Source organism: Phalacrocorax aristotelis, chromosome Z (assembly GCF_949628215.1).
Source record: "Phalacrocorax aristotelis chromosome Z, bGulAri2.1, whole genome shotgun sequence".
Taxonomy (NCBI): Eukaryota; Metazoa; Chordata; class Aves; order Suliformes; family Phalacrocoracidae; genus Phalacrocorax; species Phalacrocorax aristotelis.
Genome location: NC_134311.1, coordinates 19,700,144 through 19,720,588, shown reverse-complemented (window position 1 = coordinate 19,720,588; position 20,445 = coordinate 19,700,144). Strand labels below are relative to the sequence as shown.

Sequence of the window (20,445 nt, the reverse complement as noted above, 5' to 3'; positions counted from 1 at the left end):
TAACAAACACATAGTTGCATCTAATGCTGCAAGCCACAACATTCATATCCTAAACACTTGACTTCCAAGCACAAAGAAAGAAGCAGAACGTGTAAAGTATGCACCTAAAGCAGCACGGTATCTTCTAATTTTGCTGTGCAGAAAATAATATATCCTCTTTAGAAGTTATACACCATCAATGTATACAGCAAGTGCTACAAGAATACAATAAACAATCACATTATACAAATCATCTGCATCTAAAGTGCTGAATGTATTGCAGTACTATAATACCAGCCCTTATCCTACAACAAAATCTCTTAGGCATAGCCTTGCCATCAGCAAATTCACAGCTCACTTTAATGAAAATTGTATCTGAGAACATAATTTGGCTCTTAATCCAAGGATATAATTTAGCCCTTAAGAATACAACGGAGAAAAATATCATTAAGCTCAGTAGTTCTATTTCCTTCATTTTCCTACACTACTAATTTAAACTGTCCCAGAATTAGGCATGTGCATAACTGATGACCACATTTATCCCAAAAGGTGTACTAGGTCAGACAATGGATCTCCCTACCTCAGCACACCATCTCAACAGTGGATGGCCAGGGAAGCATATAAGAACAAAGCTAGTATGTAGTGATAGATCTCCAGAATGCTGGGGTTTAAAGCCATCTAAGGTTCAGGAATTTGCTGAGTCAAAGGTGGCACCTTTGAATTTGGAAGAAGAAGAAGAAAATATAGATGAGATAATCCAGCTCCTTCCAGGTGAATACATCTTTCTGCAGAAAAACTGAATGAATATGTACAACAAAGCATACAAATTCTGATAAGAAGTTTCCTTTTTAACTATGCAAAAACAGTCTGTAATTGCAGTTTCTCTGCACCAAATTGTTCACCTGTACATGTTTTCAATAATGTTCACGATGTTGGCTTTAAAAATATGCCCTGTGATTACATTAAAGGCTTACAGTATTGTATGACTAAAAAATTGAAGTGATCCAAAGAGCACTTACCTAATTTGGGTGTCATGTACTGCATACAAATCACATCCTTCCTTGATTAAGACTTAAAAAGCAAACTCTGCAAATCATGTTAAGCCATAATATTGACAGGTGAAGGCCCATTTCATAACAGAATAACTGAGCTTGGTTGGACACTGTTACTTATTTATGAAGGTATCACAGACTGTCATACATTCTCATGGAGTACAGCAACAGCCACCTGCAAATTTTAGATTTTTTTAGATTTGCCTCTCATAACTTATCATGTATTAAAACAACACCCCACTAAACCTAACAGCACCACCAAGCCAACCTTGTTGTGTAAGAAACAATGCTTCTTCTACCTCTCTATGCAGTTACAACACACTGAATCTACCATGGAAGCAGTGCATTGGCTAATCTTTCTCTCTTTGCACAGGAGGAGGAGGTTGAAGGGAGAGAAAAGCAGAAGTGGGGTACCACGTACTGATACATGTATCAATAAACAACAGCTTGAACTCTAGAACTAGGGAACTGTAAAAGTCTGACTGCTGACAGAAATCAGATTTTTTTTTCTGGTTTCTGCATGACCTTTACACAGGAGCAAGGGCAGTAAATAAAGACTATCAAGATCTCTCTTCACCCGGAGAAGAGTTTAGGAATAGCAAACACCAAGCACACAAAAGTTTCCACAATCACACTGTGTCTTGGAAAAAAGATATGCCTTAATTTTTGCTCATTTCCCAAAGAGGGACGTAAATCTCATGTAGAAAGTTTCAATACAAATGGAATGAGTTACAATAATTTCATTTTCTATTTTGCCTAGTGCATCAATTCAAGAATGTTTTTACTGTATCTTCAGGGCTTCTTAGTTTTCCTGTTTATTTTAATAACAGTAGTTTCATGCCTAGAGTTCCATGTACTGAGATAAAGAGATCAAGGCACCTCCACCAAAACCCACTGTGCACCCTGTGAATCATAGCCTTTCTTGGTCTGTTATCATATTTGCCATTCAGACATATACACTGATAGCAGCCCACTGTAATGTGAAATTTGAGCTGACTGTAGAGGTAGAGGTGCGGGTGAAAACACACTAAGACAGCAGTCATTTAATCAAATTCCAGCCAGTTCCAAATTTTTCCATTGTTTAAATGAACACAATGCTACTGTCTTCCATTGATCAAAAATAAACACGGCATACAGAATATGCAGACAGAAAGGAAGGAAAAGGGGGAGAGCATGATGAAGAGGTGAGAAACACAGATGTATAAACCATATGTACAGCCTTTACCCACGGCTTTCTGTCTTCAATTACAGCAAGCAAAGGAGTACCATTCACCAATAGGAAAAAGCCTAATATGAGCACACAAATTACAGGGAGTTTGTTGAGTAATTAAAGGTTAGAGGTGAGCAACTAACTGCATCTCAGAGTACTTACTCATCTTCTCCCCTATGGGAGGTGGAATATGATGCTTCTGTAAGGCCTCCATGTTTCATTCAAAACACACTGTTTTATCCAAGACCAATGCTGAAGCTGACCCAGACCTTTGAGTGACACAGGCTAAAGCACACTCAGGCAAGCAGCTCAAATTGCAAAGATGAAGACTAGCAGCAAAAAAATCATGATTAGCAGCCGAGGAAAGTTAGGAGTGTAAGATCTTCCTTGGTACATCTGCAGTCAGAAAGGGGCCTATTTCTAACTCACCTGTAGTGTCAGACTACGAATGCAAATTAAGTATTAAAGTAAGCTTGTAGAAAAAAAAGAAAAAAAAAAAGGCCAACAAAAATGCTTCATGGTGCACAGTCACAGACTTCTTTCAATATTTCCCATGTTAGAGCACCAGAAGAAAAAGGTATTTCTTACAACAAAAGTCTTACTTTGTGGATGTGTAAGGTAAACTTGAATAGATAATATTTCAAGGTAGCAGTGCTACCAGTCAATACTGCCCACTCCAAATAACGACCCAAGTGTCAAATCTTTGTGACACTCCATGTTTTATGTGATCCTGCACAGTCTTGAAAATTCAGTGTTGAGGGGATAGAAAGCAGTGACAGCAGGTCATCAATATAACTGTAGCAAGAAGAATCCTGCCAGAAGTAACCCAGGCTTTTATGCTGAGTTTATGAACTGCATTTATGCTGCATTGCCCAATACCCAATTTCTAAGCAATTATTTGAAAAAGACACACAGAGTTAATGAAATTGAACTCTTTTGTACTTAAAGGAGGAACACATACGGAATTTCTCTCACAAGAACTGCCCGGTCACAAACTCACTGTTCCTCTTGCATGGCGGGGTACGCACTTGCTTAGGTCTCACACATTTACTTTGCTTCCCCCTAGACTGTTGTCCCCCTCACTGGCCTACTGATTTATTTCCCATCCTATACCTCAGTGTCTCCTTTCTCTGTACAATTAACTCCAGAAACTGTTAACTCTCATTCTGTCAAGCACATCCGACCTAGCGTTCCTAAAAACCCAAACATATTTAGTAAACAAAGGATATATTACAGTAAAAGGTGTATTAAAGAAATGGGCAAAAAGGAAAGAGAAGCACTTCAGTTAAACTTGGACAATACAGACTGCAGATTCAATCTTCTACAAAATGACCTTAATCAAATGCTCGGGATTTCATAGCATAACTAAATTAGCAGTTCTCAGTAGAGCTCATAAGGATGACATATCTAAGACATTTCAGTAACTGCCAAAATATGCCACTTCTAAAATACTTATTAAGCATTTGCGTAACATCTGATATGGCTTTAATTTCAAATTTATTAAAAACACACACACAATCATGTTATACAAAAACCAGGCATACCCATAACTATAAGAAATAACAGCTTACTATGGTTTCCAATGGAAAAGCAGAAAGTTTCCCATGGCTTGTTTTCTTTTAGGCAAGGAAGGAAAGTAATCTAATTTATTTAACCTAAAGAAACCACATCACCTTGGCTAAATACAAGCAAACACAACTTCTGCCAATGTTGTTGTCTTACCAACAAATATTTGTCATCTTCCACTCACCCCATTTCCCTCCTAAATTAGTTACCATCTGCTTAATCTCAACTGAGATCTCCATATTTCACCTACTGCAACGATGAATGTTGGGTATAAACACAGTTCTTGGGAGGCAAGGGAATCTGCTGCAGGATAACAGAAAAAATGTCTCTACATAGTTACAATCACTTGCTTTTCCCCACTTATTCAGAGTATAGCACCAAAAAAGTTCAGATCATTTCCTGACTGGCATTGCAAGTTACAGCAAGATACACATTCTATTAATTTTTAATTGCATTGCTTGCAGACTGAAAGCCCAAAAGGGGAGAGTTTCTTTTTAAAGCGTAAAGAAGGGCACTAAAACTGCTTACCTCACTCAGCTCTGCAGGGGAGTCATTTCCATATTTCATAGCAACTCCAGAATTCATGATTAGACTTCTCAGGGCTTGACGATTTCTGCAGATCTTATTGCTTCAAAGCTTTGTTCAACTGATTCAATACCTTCTTATCCAGAATTTTTCCGTCATACACATTTTGCTCTAGCCAGCCATTTTTACTCCACATTGATATTTTAAATTAATGCTGTGATAGTTTAAATTAATGCTGCAAGATCTTCTGAAAGAGCCAAACTCTGTTTTGACTTCACAGACAACCCATTGCTGTGAGAGACTTGTTAATACTGTTTAGTGCTCAGAGAATGCAGGGAAGGAACTGCTTGCCAGGGCTGTCTTAGTCCATTTGCAAGTCGTGCTTCATCTCTGCTGTCTTTTTTATGCTGCTCTTTTCCACAACTCTGTTTAAGGGCATCTCCCAATGCCACTTAATGTACTCAGAAAAATTTGGTGAGCTTCATGCAAATTCACAGAGAAATTAAAACAAGAGTGCTGCTACAGTCTTCAGTGTTTGGGAAGAGAGAAGGGAAAAGAGAAGAAAGCTCCCCTTCCCGAGACACACCAATGCTGCACTTCACGCTAAAGTTTCCCCTGCCAGTGAGCCTGGAGTTTAAGTGGTTTATGATCAAACACAGCTGTCTTGCTGCTGGCTAAAGGGTGCATGGAAGGGGCGGTACTAAAATGAGAGTGCAAGTGGGAGGGAGAGAGCTACAGAGAGTTCATTTTGGAATTACAGGCATCTTTCCAGCCTTCTGCATACTAATTGCTATACACAAAACTATAAAGCTAAGTAATAGGAAATGCCACCTGGATAACAATAAATGAGATTCCTATTTCCCTGTTCTCATGTGTAATTAAGTAAGGGAAGTTGGGGGGCTTTAGGGGATGGGGGTTATAATGATTTCAAAAGGTCACGGTAAGCCCAAAAGCACCATTAGAAAGCTGCAGATTTTATATAACACCCTGACATTTTACAAAGACCTCAGGGAGATGCTGCTGGAAGAAGGGGAGAAAGAAGCATTTGCTTTCGACATTCAACTAATAATCTAGAAAAATCCTTAACAAGCTGGATTTGTGGACATGCTGCACCCATTGCAAGAACCAACAACTCCCTTTCCCCTTCTCTCCAACCCCTAAAATACAGTGACAGCCCCCCACACTTTGTGATGCTGGATTATGATGTACTTTTGGAGTTAGAAGTAGGAAACACTGTATTCTGCAGCTGAAATTTACCTGATCATCTTAATACAATGTATTATTAAAGTGTCAAATGAGTTCAGAAAAACAACCCAAAACATGAGGAACAGGAATGAATGCCATACAAGCTGTGGCACAATTCCTGCACTCTGGCAAAAACATTTGCATGGGAAACAACGCTCTCCAAGAGCAACATTTCAAAAATCATCCTGTGATAATTTTTCCTCCTCTGCTAATCACAGATTAATATCAATATGCAAACATAAGGATAACTCATCCAAACGACAATATAGCAAGTGCATTAAGAACAAGAACCAAAAGAAAGATATACATATTGCTCTAGCTAAAAAGCAGTAGCATTTTCTGGGTCCCTGTCCTTCCTCCATGCCCAGCGTGAGGAAGTGCAACTCGCCTCCGGCTCAGGGGGTAAGGGTTTCTGTATTTCTCCTGTTCTCCAGTTTGCTTTCTAGTAGACTGTATTTTTGGATTTCCCTTCCTCTTTTCATGCCCACCTTGCATTGCCTCCATTCTTCATTATTCTCCTCCTTGAGAGCATTCTCCCTGCCTCACATTTACGTTCAATTCTGTCCCTACGTTTACTGCTTTCTGTATATTCCTCCCTACTCATCTGCTTTGTTCCCGTCACAGGTTTCCATTTATCGCCCCTCAAACACCGGCAACGGGCTGCACTGCTCTCTGCTGGCAGATCGCTGCTCTCTCCGCCACGGCACACGGCCCCGCGCCACACTGGGCAAACCCCGCACTTTCCCCCTCCAGTGGCAGGAAGCCAGGAAGATGCAAAGTCCTCCAGGCTACAGTATGGAACAGTATATCCACAGCAGTTTCGTGCACTGATCTCCTGTGCATTAAAATGTGATTAACAGTGTTTTATACCCAGGAACAAAGGTACTGTACAATGATTTACCTCATTTCTCCTACATGAGAAAAAAACGACTTCAGTTCAAAAATTTGTGCAGCTGACACAGTACATTTTAAAACGTTTTATCTCTTCCAGGCTATGCCTCCACAAATGGGAAGGTGACAACATTTTTGTATTTTGTATCACTACCGCTATCAACTTTTATATTCCTTCTTATAATCTGCTTAGAACCCACTATGATCTGATCTTTGTCCAGTTCTGCCACATGTATCACGGGTTCACCAACAAAGAGATGAGTCTCAGAATTACTTAAGAATAAAGTTCTAAGGCTCTCCTTTTCTAAAGGAAATGCCATATTAGTTATGGCTTCAATATACTGCATTTCCCATACTATATCCCTATATTGCCAAATACTTCCAAGCTGACTATAAACAGGCATTCAGAAATCAAAAGTTTTGATTTGTTCTCCTCACTCACCATTGTTGTCCATTCCTGGCAGACTAGCCATCAGACAGAGCAGAGCACAGGGCACTACAGATGCATCCCAAGCGTAATGGTGCAGGACGCTTGAGGATCTGATACTGTACCCATATGCAGCACAGGATTTTTTTTCTGCCTCTTTCCTACTACATACAGTAACACGGTGGGAAGAGAGATACTAGCTGAAAAACAACAGCAAAATTCAGTTTCAGATGTGCATAGGAAGAGGGGAGATATATGCAGATACTTTCAGAACAAGGTTTATTTAAAATTTAAAAATTAATTGCAACTCGTGCAAATTAATGAAACAGTTAAACCAAACTCTAAAGAAAAATAATTTTGCTTTAACCCCAGATAACTCCCACTGCAGTCTCTGCATGCTTGCACTGAGTGGTGCAGGATTACACATTTCTCAGGTGGAAAGCATCAACTGTTACTTTTAGCTAACTCTTAGGTACTGGCACTGCTCGTTTCAACGTCCTTATAAAATTTGCACGCATTTCTCTATTGTGGAGGGCTAGCTAAGAGTAAACATACCTATTCTTCTGAAATAGTTACTATTAGATCACATTTTTTAACTACTCAGTAGCATCAAGAACATATTCTGAATACCTGAAGATGTAGAACTTGTTCCTCTCTGAATTGTCAAATTACCTTGCATTTCTCTGAGTACATTTACTAACTGAATGAAAACATTACAACATGAAATTAAATTCCCAGATAGACTTGGCCAATTGCCTCCAGACAGTTTCACTGTTTTCAAATACACATTAAGTGATCTAATACAGTAGCAGGGCACTAAGAACCTTGTTGAAGCCAAAGTATATTTTCCCATTGGCTTGTCCCAAAGGCAGGCTTCAAGGAAAACAAAAGGAAAATCTCAAGTATGCCAATCTTGCATTGTCAGGAAAAGAACCGAACACCCTGTGATCCAGCAAGAGAGAGGTGCCTGTTGGACTCAGGCCCTGTCTGTTTGGCAGCTGACTTTTCATTCTCTCTCTCCTTCAGTTCCTCACCTAGGACAGCGATGCTCCCTTGCCCTCAACCTTGCACCTGTCTTCTCTCTTAGCCTCGAGAGTCAGGTAGGGGGTCAGGATGCGAATGGGAAGAGGAATGCACACATGTATGTTTCTCAGACCAAGAGGACATGGCCTCAGTAGATGCTTCAGTGTGTACTATGATGCAAACAAGAAGGGGGAAACCAGAAGCTGGACGAAACTGACTTGTCACTGAGGCTTTCAGAAACAACATCCACCAAACGCGTTCTGTCAAGTCAATGACACTGGCCTGAGCTTCCACTCAATCTCAGTGCATTCTGACCAGTTACTGCTTTCTGTACCTCTAAAGCACTCATGATGCATACTGCTTGTAGGCAAGTGCATTTGCACTGACAGATTCTTCCCAAGATAATTTCAGAATCATCCAGTAACAACCATTAGTGTGGCCAGTTTGTTGATTGTTGATCTAATAATCCTATGGCCACTCTGTTCCATCTGTTTACTCTTACTAAACATTGACATGTATCTGAGATTCACTGAGGAGTCTACCTTTTGATTGTATCTGAATAATCATTTAATAAGATTGACTCTATCACCTGGTGTAAAAGGATTCTTTTGGGATAAGATACAAGTCTCTTGACCTTCTCAGCTTTACTTTTGAAACTACCACAGAATATGGAAAAAACTAGCACTGAAGTTATTTTACAAGGCTTCTGCCCCATAATAAGTCTCAGTAATTACAATATTTCTTAACAGTTATTGAAGTAGGTAAGACAACTGCCATGTGTGAATGTTCTTTCCTTGTTCTGACAGCTGGAAAATGAAAACTACAGCATAAAAGCAATTATCTATTAAATATGTATTTATCACACATTCTTCAGCATAGTGTGCACCACTTCCTGTGAAGCAGTTTCACTCTGCACACCAAGTGCATGATTAGCTGATCACAATTCCAAGATATATGAAATAAGGCCTTCTTAGTTGGTTCTGTTTAATTAGCTCTGTAACTGAAATGCAACTAGTTGAAGTCCACCGAGCATTTAGTTCATGTTTGTTTGTTTCAGTATCATCTCTACAGTTAAAGCAGCATCCTGCACAACCCTCCACAGAAATAAATTACACACACCTTTGAATATTGCAAATGTACTACACACAATCTGAGTACAACACAGTTTTGTTCTCACTCTGGCATACGTGTCATGCCAAAGTCTAAATTTCCATGGACAAAATAGTAGCTCTCAAAAGGTTACCATGAAGGCTGAACTTGGAGGTGGAAATTCAATACAGTAGTTGGATAATGTTTCCAGAAAATTCTCTATTCAATAGCACTAATGCACTATGGTTTAAAAAGGAGAGTCTGAAAGGGATGGTAGGTTCTTCTTGATGCAAACTGTTCTCATTCATTCTAGCGAAGGTTATACGCCTAGGTTGAGAGAAAAAAATCCAACTCATTTGAAACAATTGCAGGTAACATTATATTGAAGAATGAAGCACCCTCTCTAAAGAAAACACAAGCAAACTTCTCTTCATTCCTTCAATCACACCATCCCAATTAGTCTAAAATAGATAACATGTCTAGAATAATGTAATTTCCAAATAGCACTTTAATCAGCTACTCTCACCTGTTCACCCTTCCTCTAAGACTTAATCCACTTAAAAAGTTACGTCCTTGACCTGACCAGTCTCCTTGGGGGTTCACATTTGATGCCTTTTTCTATCCTCCAGTATTTCACGCCATGAAGCTACTCACCAACCTGTCAAACAGCCACTCTCATTTTCTGTCCTTTCATCCAAAGCTATCACATTCACTTTGATTCCCTCTGACCCCACATCAGCTCAGGACAGAAAAAGGGCCAGGGAGTCAATGTGTGCTTGCTATTCATGTTAAAAGCTTGTCTGTGAGGACAACAGGGAGAGACAGTAGCAATTTCTATGCTCCTTTCATGTTGCAGCCACCTAATCACCATCACTCCCCATTCACTTCTTGCTTAAAAACATAAACAAGGCCATTCTATAAACCACAATTCATGCCTTCGTACTTCCGCTTAGCTTCCCTTTGTTGTCCACCACTCCCTCAGTTCAGTCATGCATTCCTCCAGTTACTAACTGCAGGGTAAATCCACTCATTTCACTTCCAGGCCTTACAATCTTGGTAGCCGTTCTGATTTAATTTCTCTAGATACAGCCTGTGGTTTTCCATACTTACTGCACTAAAAATATGACCACTCTTAGTAAAACGCCTCTGGATTAATCCTACCTTTTAGATATCTGCTCTTCTACTTTATCAGAATTTATCACATTTATCAGTTGTGAACTGAATCTCAGAAAAATTCTTACTTCCATAAGGAATATTTGCCAGAAGTCCCCTGCTAAGTCTCTCCTACTTTTCCAATGCCTGATAGCGAGATTTCCTCATCTACATTCTCTCCTTACTCTTGAACACTCCTGGTTTTGTGTCTTGTCCTTCATACATTCTCATTTCCATTTCCCATCCCCACTCCACAGTCACGATCTTGTCTCTGCCAACATCCAGCAAACCAATTCATCAGCTGCCCATTTCTCTTTAACTCTGAACTCTTCCAAGACATCTACGTGTGGTCAGTCTGCAAGTATTTTCCTGAATTATAAGATTCTTCTCCACTCTGACTTCCATTACCACTGGCATATTGAACACACAACTCCCTGACCTGGATCAGTGACCATGTAAGTGCCCACCATGACACAAAGAAGCAGGGGTGGATTCTGGCCCCTGGTTTACATCAGAGCTGTACTTGGCCACTTCACCCCCCCACCTACCCAAGCATCCCATTTGACCAGCTGTGCTAAGATCTCTTCTGAATGTTTAACAGATGAACTGACAGATACTTTCTGACTACATGTGTATATATATACACACACACACATAAATATACATATTTGTGTATAAATAGTCTGTGTGATGTTTATGTACTATACATTCTTAAATAAGTATACACATATATACACCTACATACATGTGTGTATACACACTTACCTATATAAAAGTACATATATATGTATGTATATATAAGTACTTGAAAGTTTGGATTCACTGAAATGTTCCATTTGAAACATTTTCAATCAGACGAATTCTGGCAAATGCAAGGCAAGTGTCTGACAGATCCCTATTTGAAGCTCCATAGGACTTTTGGCTGACAGGAACATTTAAATAACAAGAGCATCAACTTCACTGAGCATTTATGGGGTTTGGGGAGCTTTCATTTTGGCAGAAATTGTAACAAAAATTACTTCAACAATGGTGTGAGCTGAAATGATATATCTAAAACCTCTGGTGAATCAAAGCCCCTAGCCTTCTGCCAGATCTATTTTCCTATCAACAAATTTAAGCCTGCAATTGAATTCCTACAGCCCTCATCTGAAGTTTATTTTACTTGCTATCTTCCTTGGCTGCACAGTTTAGTGGCTGCTCACGAAGATCAGCAAGTTACTCTACAGATCACTTCTCAAGTCCCTAACTATTTACTATTTAGTAAATATGAGTGTTTATTTTTCTAAAGGTATGTGGGTTTAGGTTTTTTTCTCTCCCTGGATAGTGACACACAAAATCCAGGCTCTCTATTCTAACCCCCAGTCTGGTCTATAAAATTCAGTGTCTTACCCTTCTAACTGCTTTGCCACGTATCTTCCAACATACACCTTCCAACACTTAAGCTTCTCATCATAGCCTTCAAGACTGCCTTACCTATGCCCCACTAATTTCTACCTCAACCTTCATACCTGTCAGTTTCATTTTACACTGGGAGGGACAGCAAACACCCCTGCTTCAGCATTGATGATATCTCTGACTTACACTTACTTCATGTTCATGAAAATTATTACAAAGCTAAAATCTTCACTTTCAGGCCTCATCTGGGTAGCCCCTTACTTCAATAAATTTAGAAACAAGTTGCTAAATATTTCCACTGTTTACTATCAGATAAGGGTCTATCAACCGAATAAACCAAAGCAAATAAACAAACCCCTCTTTAAAAAAAAAAGAGTCTTGTTTGTTCTGTCTTCACAATTTAGAATCCTGGCACAAGGCACTTCATCATTCTGAACACCTGGCACCCCTGTAGGTCCTACAGAAACAAAGACTTTTCCCTCTTTTCTATAATGCATATCAGACAATCAATATTCATGTAAAAATTAGGTTCAGCCAATAATATGCACTTATAATCTCTTTAAAAATTCAGAGGGCAGAAAGATTAAATGTCTTTTTCTCCAGTCACTTCCCTAAAACTACCGTTTCAAGTAGGTAAAGTAATGCAAAACTCAGTGTAGGAAATGAGAGATAGTTATTTCACATAAAGGCAGAAACCTCACTTGGGTACACCTGTAGCATTCTTATTTCATTATGAACTCTTCACAGAACAGACACTGCCCTTCCTGAAACTCAAAGTTTACTCTGATTGCTTCCTACCATGAGGAAAAGTAGAGTTTACAAATACACTGCAACATAGCTGTTATCATAATCTGTCTCCCAGCTGAGAAGTGATCATGTCACAGAATCACAGAACGATAGGGGTTGGAAGGGACCTCTGAAGATTATCTTGTCCAACCCCCTGCTTGAGCAGGCACACCCAGAGCAGGGGGCACAGGAACACGTCCAGGCAGGTTTTGAATGTCTCCAGGGAAGGAGACACCACAGCCTCCCTGGGCAGCCTGTGCCACTGCTCTGGCACCCCCACAGGAAAGAAGTTTTTTCTCATGTTTAGCTGGAACTTCCTGTGTTCCAGTTTGTGTCCATTGCCCCTTGTCCTGTCATTGGGCACCACTGTGGTTTTCTATGAAATGAAGCAATCATGCTGAAACAGATCTTCACAAAAAGAAAAAACAGTAAGCGCAAGAGAGCACCTGTGCAGATGCACTCACCTCCCATTTTCTCTGCACTGGTACCAAAATAGTTCCCCAAAACAGCTGTGCTGACAGCCATATACTCACTTCAGAAAAATCCAGAACATAAAGAGAAGCAGGGAGTTTGAACTGTGGCAGCACCCTGCACTGCCTCAGGTCAATGTCCCAGTCCTGACAGTGACAGAGAAGCGATTCCAGGGAGCAGGAGCATCTTGATGAATTTAACCATGGCACTGACAGGCTTCTGTGGAAACCCTGCCTTGCTTTGTCTTGCTTGGTTGGTAGGATAATGGTTGATTACTCCATTACAGCTGAACTAGCACTGAACTGCAAAAGCACTTACAGTCCATTTTCAACTGTGCACTGCAGTTAAGATTTTCGCTTTATTATCAAAATTCCTACATATCATATATGAAAAACTTAAGGATTAATATCTGTGTAGAAGGGGAGGGGGAATAAGTCTTCTCATCTTCTTAATAAATGAGGATTCACAGAAGCTCAGCATTGCCATCTGCAACTATGTCAGGTCAACAGTTCACACTCAGAGAGCAGGCAGAAAAGCTGGTAAGACAGAAGACCCCACAACAAGACCTACCTGGTAATCTTTCTGGCACACCAGAATCCAGGAGATTACTGTTGCTTGAACAGGCTCATCCTGGGCCTCACGCTCAGTTTACCACTGCCAAGCAAGGTAATAATATTAATACTATATTCTGTATAGCTGTGTGCAGTGGTGCTGGCCCAGTGCACCAGGTGAACTGCTCTTCATTTCAGACAACTAGAAAAAAAACAGGTTTGGAAAAGTAACAAGATCTGAACACCTGCATTGGAGCCAGAGCTCCCTTATCTGCCGCAAAAAAAATGGGATGCATGAGACAGTTTCTAAGCAATGGTGGGGGGGAAGATACAAAGGCCTTGTAACTAAGTTAAATCAGAAGTTTTGAAACTTTGTCCATAGACCCTCAAAATATTTACTTACACTTGTTAAGACCCGCTTTTCTATAGCAACTGATTGACACATGCTAGTTCCCATCATGCAATTACAACTGCAGAGCTGGGTCAAAACCCATCATCCTGTGCGCTTTACCTTCTTTATATGCTTGTAAGAGATATTGTTCAACTGTCACATAAAAGATCCAATTAAAAGCCTCAGTCAAAAGGATCTATTAAAAGGCTGCCCGAACAAATGTGCCCTGTGCTGACACCCATCATGTTGTGCTGTGATCATCTGCAGATGGAAATAGTAACAAAAATTTTTTTAAATAAAAAAAAGAGCCTTAGCATATAAGCTACTGAAAGAAACTTTCAAGAAAGTTTATAATTTCGCTTTTGCCTACCTCTATGTCTGTTATGATCCAATAAGTTCCAAAGACAGAAAAAAAACCACATTTCATATAAAATAGATGAGTCCTGGCAGACCTAATCTATAATACCCATTTTAACTTATACAAGAAAAATGAATAACTGAGCACTATTAGAGGGCTATGGAAGCCAGGACTGTATAGACACAGTGCATAATCCTATTACCCCTGATGCCTGCTTCAGACAAACAAACTCTATTACAATGCTGGCTTGAAATCAAAGACAGACAGCAAACAGCTTCCCACATCCCTAAACATAAAAAATGTCTGTCAGACAAAACTGCCTTTGTGCCTGCTTTCTGACAAGCCAAGCCTCTTAAATCTATATTCCAATAATCAGTTCTTGCTTTAATGGAATCCTTGGATTCTATTTTTAGCCTGACAGAATGGAAACAATGCCTAGTTTGGAAGCAAAGGCAGGAAAGGCAAGGTTATCTTGGATGCAAATCTTTTAAAAATAGGAGGGCCTACTGTCCATACTACTAGAATCTTCCTCAACTTCAGGCCTTACTACCTACTGGGGTTCCAGCTGAAGAAATCATTAGGCTACACTTTTACAGCAGTAGCTTTTATTGGCATGAAAAAGAAATTCTAATACAAGTTGCATGAAGGACATGGGAAAAAAAAAATGGCTGCAAGGGGAGGAGAGGAAGAGACCCAGCCCAACGGTTCGCTGTAACAGGATGCACTAGTTGCAACAAAATAACTTGGGAAAAATCAATATGTGCAAAGGTAACCAAATTCTGACATGCCCTACAAAGTGGCTACAGCACTGAATACATTCCATGAAATACATAGCATCTAAGTGTTTCTTATCCACACTAGCCTCATGCAGAAGGACTAGAAAGGCATTACTCTCTCCCATCCAAAAAGATGTGCTTTGAGAGCATGGGATACCTGATGTTTTGGGGCTAAAGGAAAGGGTGGAGAAGCTGAAGGAGCAGAGCTCCCCAAACCAAGGAACAAACAAGCTTAATTTAAAAACAAAGATTTGGAGAGAGTGGGGAGAAGAAAAAGAGGCAGACTTTACCAGAAAAGGACATACCAGTATTGCTGAGTTATAAAACCATTAAAACTTTCTAAATTAAATGAGGCATTTTGCAGTAGGTTCTCATTACCAGGGACACCAAACAAAAGTAGCCTACAAACTAACATGGAATTACCTTCCACAGCACAGTTTGTGTCTTCAGACTTCCTTGATACTTTCTCTTAAAATATCATTTCCCAAAAGAAATACCTGTGTGATTTCAATAAAACTCACATTCAATTACAGCTGATGGCTATAAATTAAACAATAGAGAAAAGGGTTCATATTTAGGGCAGCTGCAAGAGTATACCTAGACTGCCACACATCTCCATGAAGCCCTTTTTTCCCCATTCCCTACCGAAGTATTTTTGCTTTCTTTGTCAACCAGACAATCCTTGCTGTTTTTAAGGAGTTAATTTCAAAGTGTATATTTACCAGTGTAATTAAAATGAGCCAAAGATGTAGCTTAAAAAAATTACAGTACACATACCAGGTTTACAGCTTTTTGGGAGGGTGAGTGGTATGGGGTTTTTAAACAGTATAATTTTTTCTCTCTAAACACGCTAACATTACAGTGACTTGTACCAAATAAAAACTTAACATACATAAAATGGACAAGCATACATCTGTTATCAGTGGATAATCTGACCTTATCAATCCTTGTAAGAAAAGACTGTTCGTTATATAGACATACCTCCTGCTAGTCACACAGCAAAGGAACTAGAAATATCAGCTGGCTGTCTTACAGCCAAACTGGGAGGTAAGGTAAGAAGTAACAGAATAATTATGTATTGTCAAATGGTCTGAAGTGCTGAAGAAAGGGCCAGACAAATAGATTAAATTCCGCATTTTGAATTTCATCACAGAATGTCATATGTGGATATACGCCAAATACCAAGCATCTCTATAATATTCTCTTCCTAAAGTACTAAGTACATTTTATAACATCAAGACATTGCAAGAAATCATTATATGCGCAGTAACATGACGGCAGTAGGGAATTTACATTTACATGCATCTCAGAGGACACAAATGATTATTGTGACCCAGGATGAAACAGCCCATTAATGCTGTTTTCAGCAGTTATCTGGAACCAGCTGCACTACAAGCTGACATAAATGTAAACACAATGATAACATTAAGTGTGCTCTTTTATACTCAAAAGCTATTCATATAAATAGGCCATAGCAAGTTAGGTTTGCTTGATTATGGAGCAGATCATCTAGGTGGGAAAGGAAAAGCTGCCTGTCCCTGAAAAATTTAATAGTGTCTTTTGGAATATTATCACTCAGTATAAACTATGTCAACTAAAAATAATAGCTTTCTCAAAACAATGGTTCTGTCTGTCATAACTTGCAGTTCAATGCTCTTGAGGAGGAAAAATGAGCAATGCAAACATTCACTGCGGCTGACTAATGAAGAGGTATTGCAGTAAGAATATCTGTTTTCAGAGAACTTGACACTTCCTAAGACAAAGACATTAAGTTCTATCTGCTAGTGATCACGCTGAGAAACTAATGCTAGTAAAACTACTTATTGCTTTGCTATGAATATTTCCAGTATGCCTTCATAGTTTATAAACTTTTGATTTGTGTACCCAAGGAAGATGATACCTGCATTTGGCACAGAGAGTCCACAGTCAGAGCTAAACTCAGTTTAGTCACCTTAATTCTGCTGTACAGAAAGCATACCCTGTCACACAGATGCATGATAAAAATGGTCCATTTCCAAGGTCAACAAAGTCTATACTACGTCCAAATGAGGTACACACACACGTCAATCAGACAGGAATAGCTGAGGAAGAGCATATACCAGACCAGTTACAAGAAGATGCATTAAGAATCTTGCTGCATTGGCTTTCTTTTTTGTCTTGATGGAGATACTCCAAAACCAACTCCCCTTAAAATGAGAAGTGCAGATTTGTCAGGTGGAGTAATCTGCGCCAACCCTTCCTTACACAGACACATTCATTTTGCATTGACAGACCTGCACAAGATAAAGCAGGATTATCCCTGCTTATTTGTTGGTCAGAACAACATGATGCTGCAGGAAGCAATGCTGGCGACTCTCTGAATATGTCCTTCTCACTGAGTTAGTAACAACTACCACATCTGTGACATGTGCATCGCTGCTTTGAGGAGGAAATAGCTACACAGAAATACCAATAGCTTCTAAAAACAAGTGGCCATGAAGAAATCCTACCACACTCTATTCTTAAAAATATAACTGTACTCTTCCCCTCTGCAAGTCAACCATACCCTCATCAAATCTTTCTAATTGTTTTTAACAAAAAAAGCTCTGGCAAGGAAGGTGCAGTCAAAGAGCTTTCAATACAGCTGCAGTATCTTTGGAAGGAAAAATCACAGATTAAAGGATCCTGGATCACATCAGTCCAGGGACTGAAGAGTTCTAAAAAAAAAAAAAAAAAAAAAAAAAAAGGTGTATCGACATACCTGGGGTCACAGTTTAAAAATGTAAGATCTTTGTGCAAAGACTTTCTCAGCAAACCAGAGTTATTAACAGCTAAAAGAACAGAGGTATGAGATCATATCATCATGGCAAATGAAACAATATCAATTGCTTTTACTTATGTAAATGTAGTTACTTGTGACGACAAATACATTCACCTTAAAAAACCACTGAATTAACACAACAGAAACTGTTAGCACACATACATGTATTAGCATTTATATGCACACATTCTACTAAGAGAAAAAATCAAGTTAGTTTATTTTAATCATGGGCAAGGAGAATATGAAAAGGGAATTAAACGTATCTAAATTTTATTGATTCAGCTTATTAAACTTCACTGGAATTCTGATGTGAAATATGCCTATCATATTGAGATGCTGCCCCATGTGATGTTTCCAGAGAACAGCAATACTCCAGCTCCTACAACAGAGTGCTACCCCTCCTGATAGCACTGCAGGGAACACTCAAGATCATACGGCCACTTGGGAAGTGAACAGCTGTGACACTATGTGAATCGGCTATTTCACTATAGTTATATGACTATCCACATTAGTGATCCTTGTCCAACTTTGAAGATTCAAGTACAAATACAAAACAACTCCCAAACATGCACATGCCCAAATAAATCCTCTGAAATGCTTGAATTCTTTTCTATCCATGAAGAATATTTACATCCCAGTGCCATGCAAGCCAAGCTCATAAATGATTACATTTGGAACACATACAAGGGGCCCCATCAGAGATATTTGCTGTAGTATTTAACCTACTGGCACAAACAGGTACATCATCAGTAAGTGGTGACAGGTCACGGTAAGGTTAATATGTTAGTCATAAATATTAGTACCAAGGTGTAGAGCTATAAAGAGAAATAAGTTCTTAATATTTAGGTGTAGAAATGTTAACCTGAAAAATGCTTGAAAGAGTTACACACCCTATAAAGACTACAGAATAAATGATTCTGGTAGAACAAAAGCAGAATCTGAATATGTGTTAATAAATCAAAACACAGCAAGATAACACGAAATGAGCAGATAAAATCATATGCAATGAATATGAATGGTTAAATTTCAAATTGTACTTCTAAAAAAATCGCATCACTCCTGTGAAGGAATAGGACCAATGCTTCAGAGAAGGTATTATGTTTTTATAAATTCCTGTAAAGCTGTATGTTCACAGGATTTCAAAAATGCATTTAAAAAATTCACTTTATAAAAATTAAGCACAGTGATAGTGGGCTGGTGTTCATTTAGCTTTTGCAAATGGAAAACTTAAATGTTAAGGGCAGCATGAAGACCCTCTGTATTGACTGATGGGTATAATCTATGCTGTAGAAGTATATAATCACCAAAGCAATGTTTTTAGCACAACTGAATGGTTTAAAATCAGAAGAAGGCTGTCAGAAAGAAAAACAGGAAATTAAGTAACAAGAATTGACACTCCAATAGGGAAAAGCGCTTCAAGGTGCTGAGACAAAAACAATTACATGACTTCTAACCAGAAAGACCCCAACTGATTTATGCTGACCCATACAATAGTTACTTTGTTAGACCTTTGAGTCTAAAGTCTAAACATCTACAAAGAAGTGTAAAAAACATTGCTTTCAAGAATGTGTCCGTATGGCCTGTGTAGATGCATTTGGGAGAAGCTGCCAGGAACTGCCTAACTGGGAGCAGGATGACACAGAAAGGCTCTGCTTTTTCCTAAGCGTTCTGAAGACTAACCTCTCTGGTTAACTTCAGGAGGATTTTGAGTTCCAGAGAGAAATGTCCACACAGAGCCTTTTCAAATTTTTGCTCTTCTATTCCTCAACTTTACGAAAAGAAATACGATCAACTCCTAAAAGGAAGAAATGCAGTTATTAAACCTCCATCAGTTTTTTTTTTAAGTAATCCTGGTTACAATACAGAGGAGTCTGCTCAGCTCCTTGTGTACAACTGGCAAAGTTCCCTGGATTCAGCCCATAGAAATCTGAAAGCTGAGATCTGTCATTTCTGAGAATGAATGCAAGGGAGCAGCTTGGCTTGTCATTGTGGCAAACGCAGTTATGTAAAACAGTCTGAGAAAGAGATGGAGAAGGAAGCACCCATATTCAGTAGGTACTTGAAAGTACCCATATCCAATCACAGCTCTAAGGCGGCTACGTTTATCTCTTTAAAGAGTCTAAATTTAGACTGCAGTAAGCATGCCCCTCAGTATTAAAAACTGTGTAAAGGGAATAAATGTAAATAGTGAAAACCAAAGTAAACCATTTTTTCCATTATCTCCCACTCCTTCCTCTGTCCATTTTAATAAAGCAAAAATTTACATATGACCCATGACACCAGTGCTCAGCAGGAGTCAAATGGAGATGTTACTGTATTCATCTACATATAAATGAAAGACTGCTGATTCTACTACGATTTGAAAGAACATAGAATATTTAAAAGCAGAAGTACAACAGATGCTTGTTAAAACAAAGATCAGGCACCTTTCATGACAGTAAGTACAGAAAGAATTTAGAGATGGGAATAAAAAGAAAGCCATAATATCTGGGCATCTTTACTTCTTATGAGCCTTCACCACTTTTAAAGATTACTACATGTCACAGCAATGCAGTAGCCTTCACACCATGCATTCTTGAAAAACACCGCATTCCTGTGTCTTCATATTTGCAAATGTACAAGAGGTTACCAAGACCATCATTTCTGAACTATCATCAGCTAGGAGCATCGACAGATGATATACCCACCTTGAAACGTGAATGAACTCTAGATCCAAAAAAGACACAGCAACTGTTCCTAATCCAGAAACAAGAATACG

General features: G+C 39.1%; 1 protein-coding gene across 6 annotated transcripts in view; it reads right to left on the bottom strand.

The window, feature by feature from the left end:
* Positions 1–20,445, bottom strand: part of MCC (MCC regulator of Wnt signaling pathway) — a 237,769-nt gene that overhangs the window by 171,701 nt on the left and 45,623 nt on the right. The window contains exon 1 of one of the 6 annotated variants that reach the window (XM_075079292.1): positions 4,336–4,479. The exons of the other annotated variants lie outside the window; for them this stretch is intronic. Coding sequence (XP_074935393.1) covers positions 4,336–4,392 — 57 coding nt within the window. The 5' untranslated portion in view covers positions 4,393–4,479. Of the gene's footprint in view, positions 1–4,335; positions 4,480–20,445 lie in introns of those variants that run through there. 6 annotated transcript variants of the gene reach the window in all.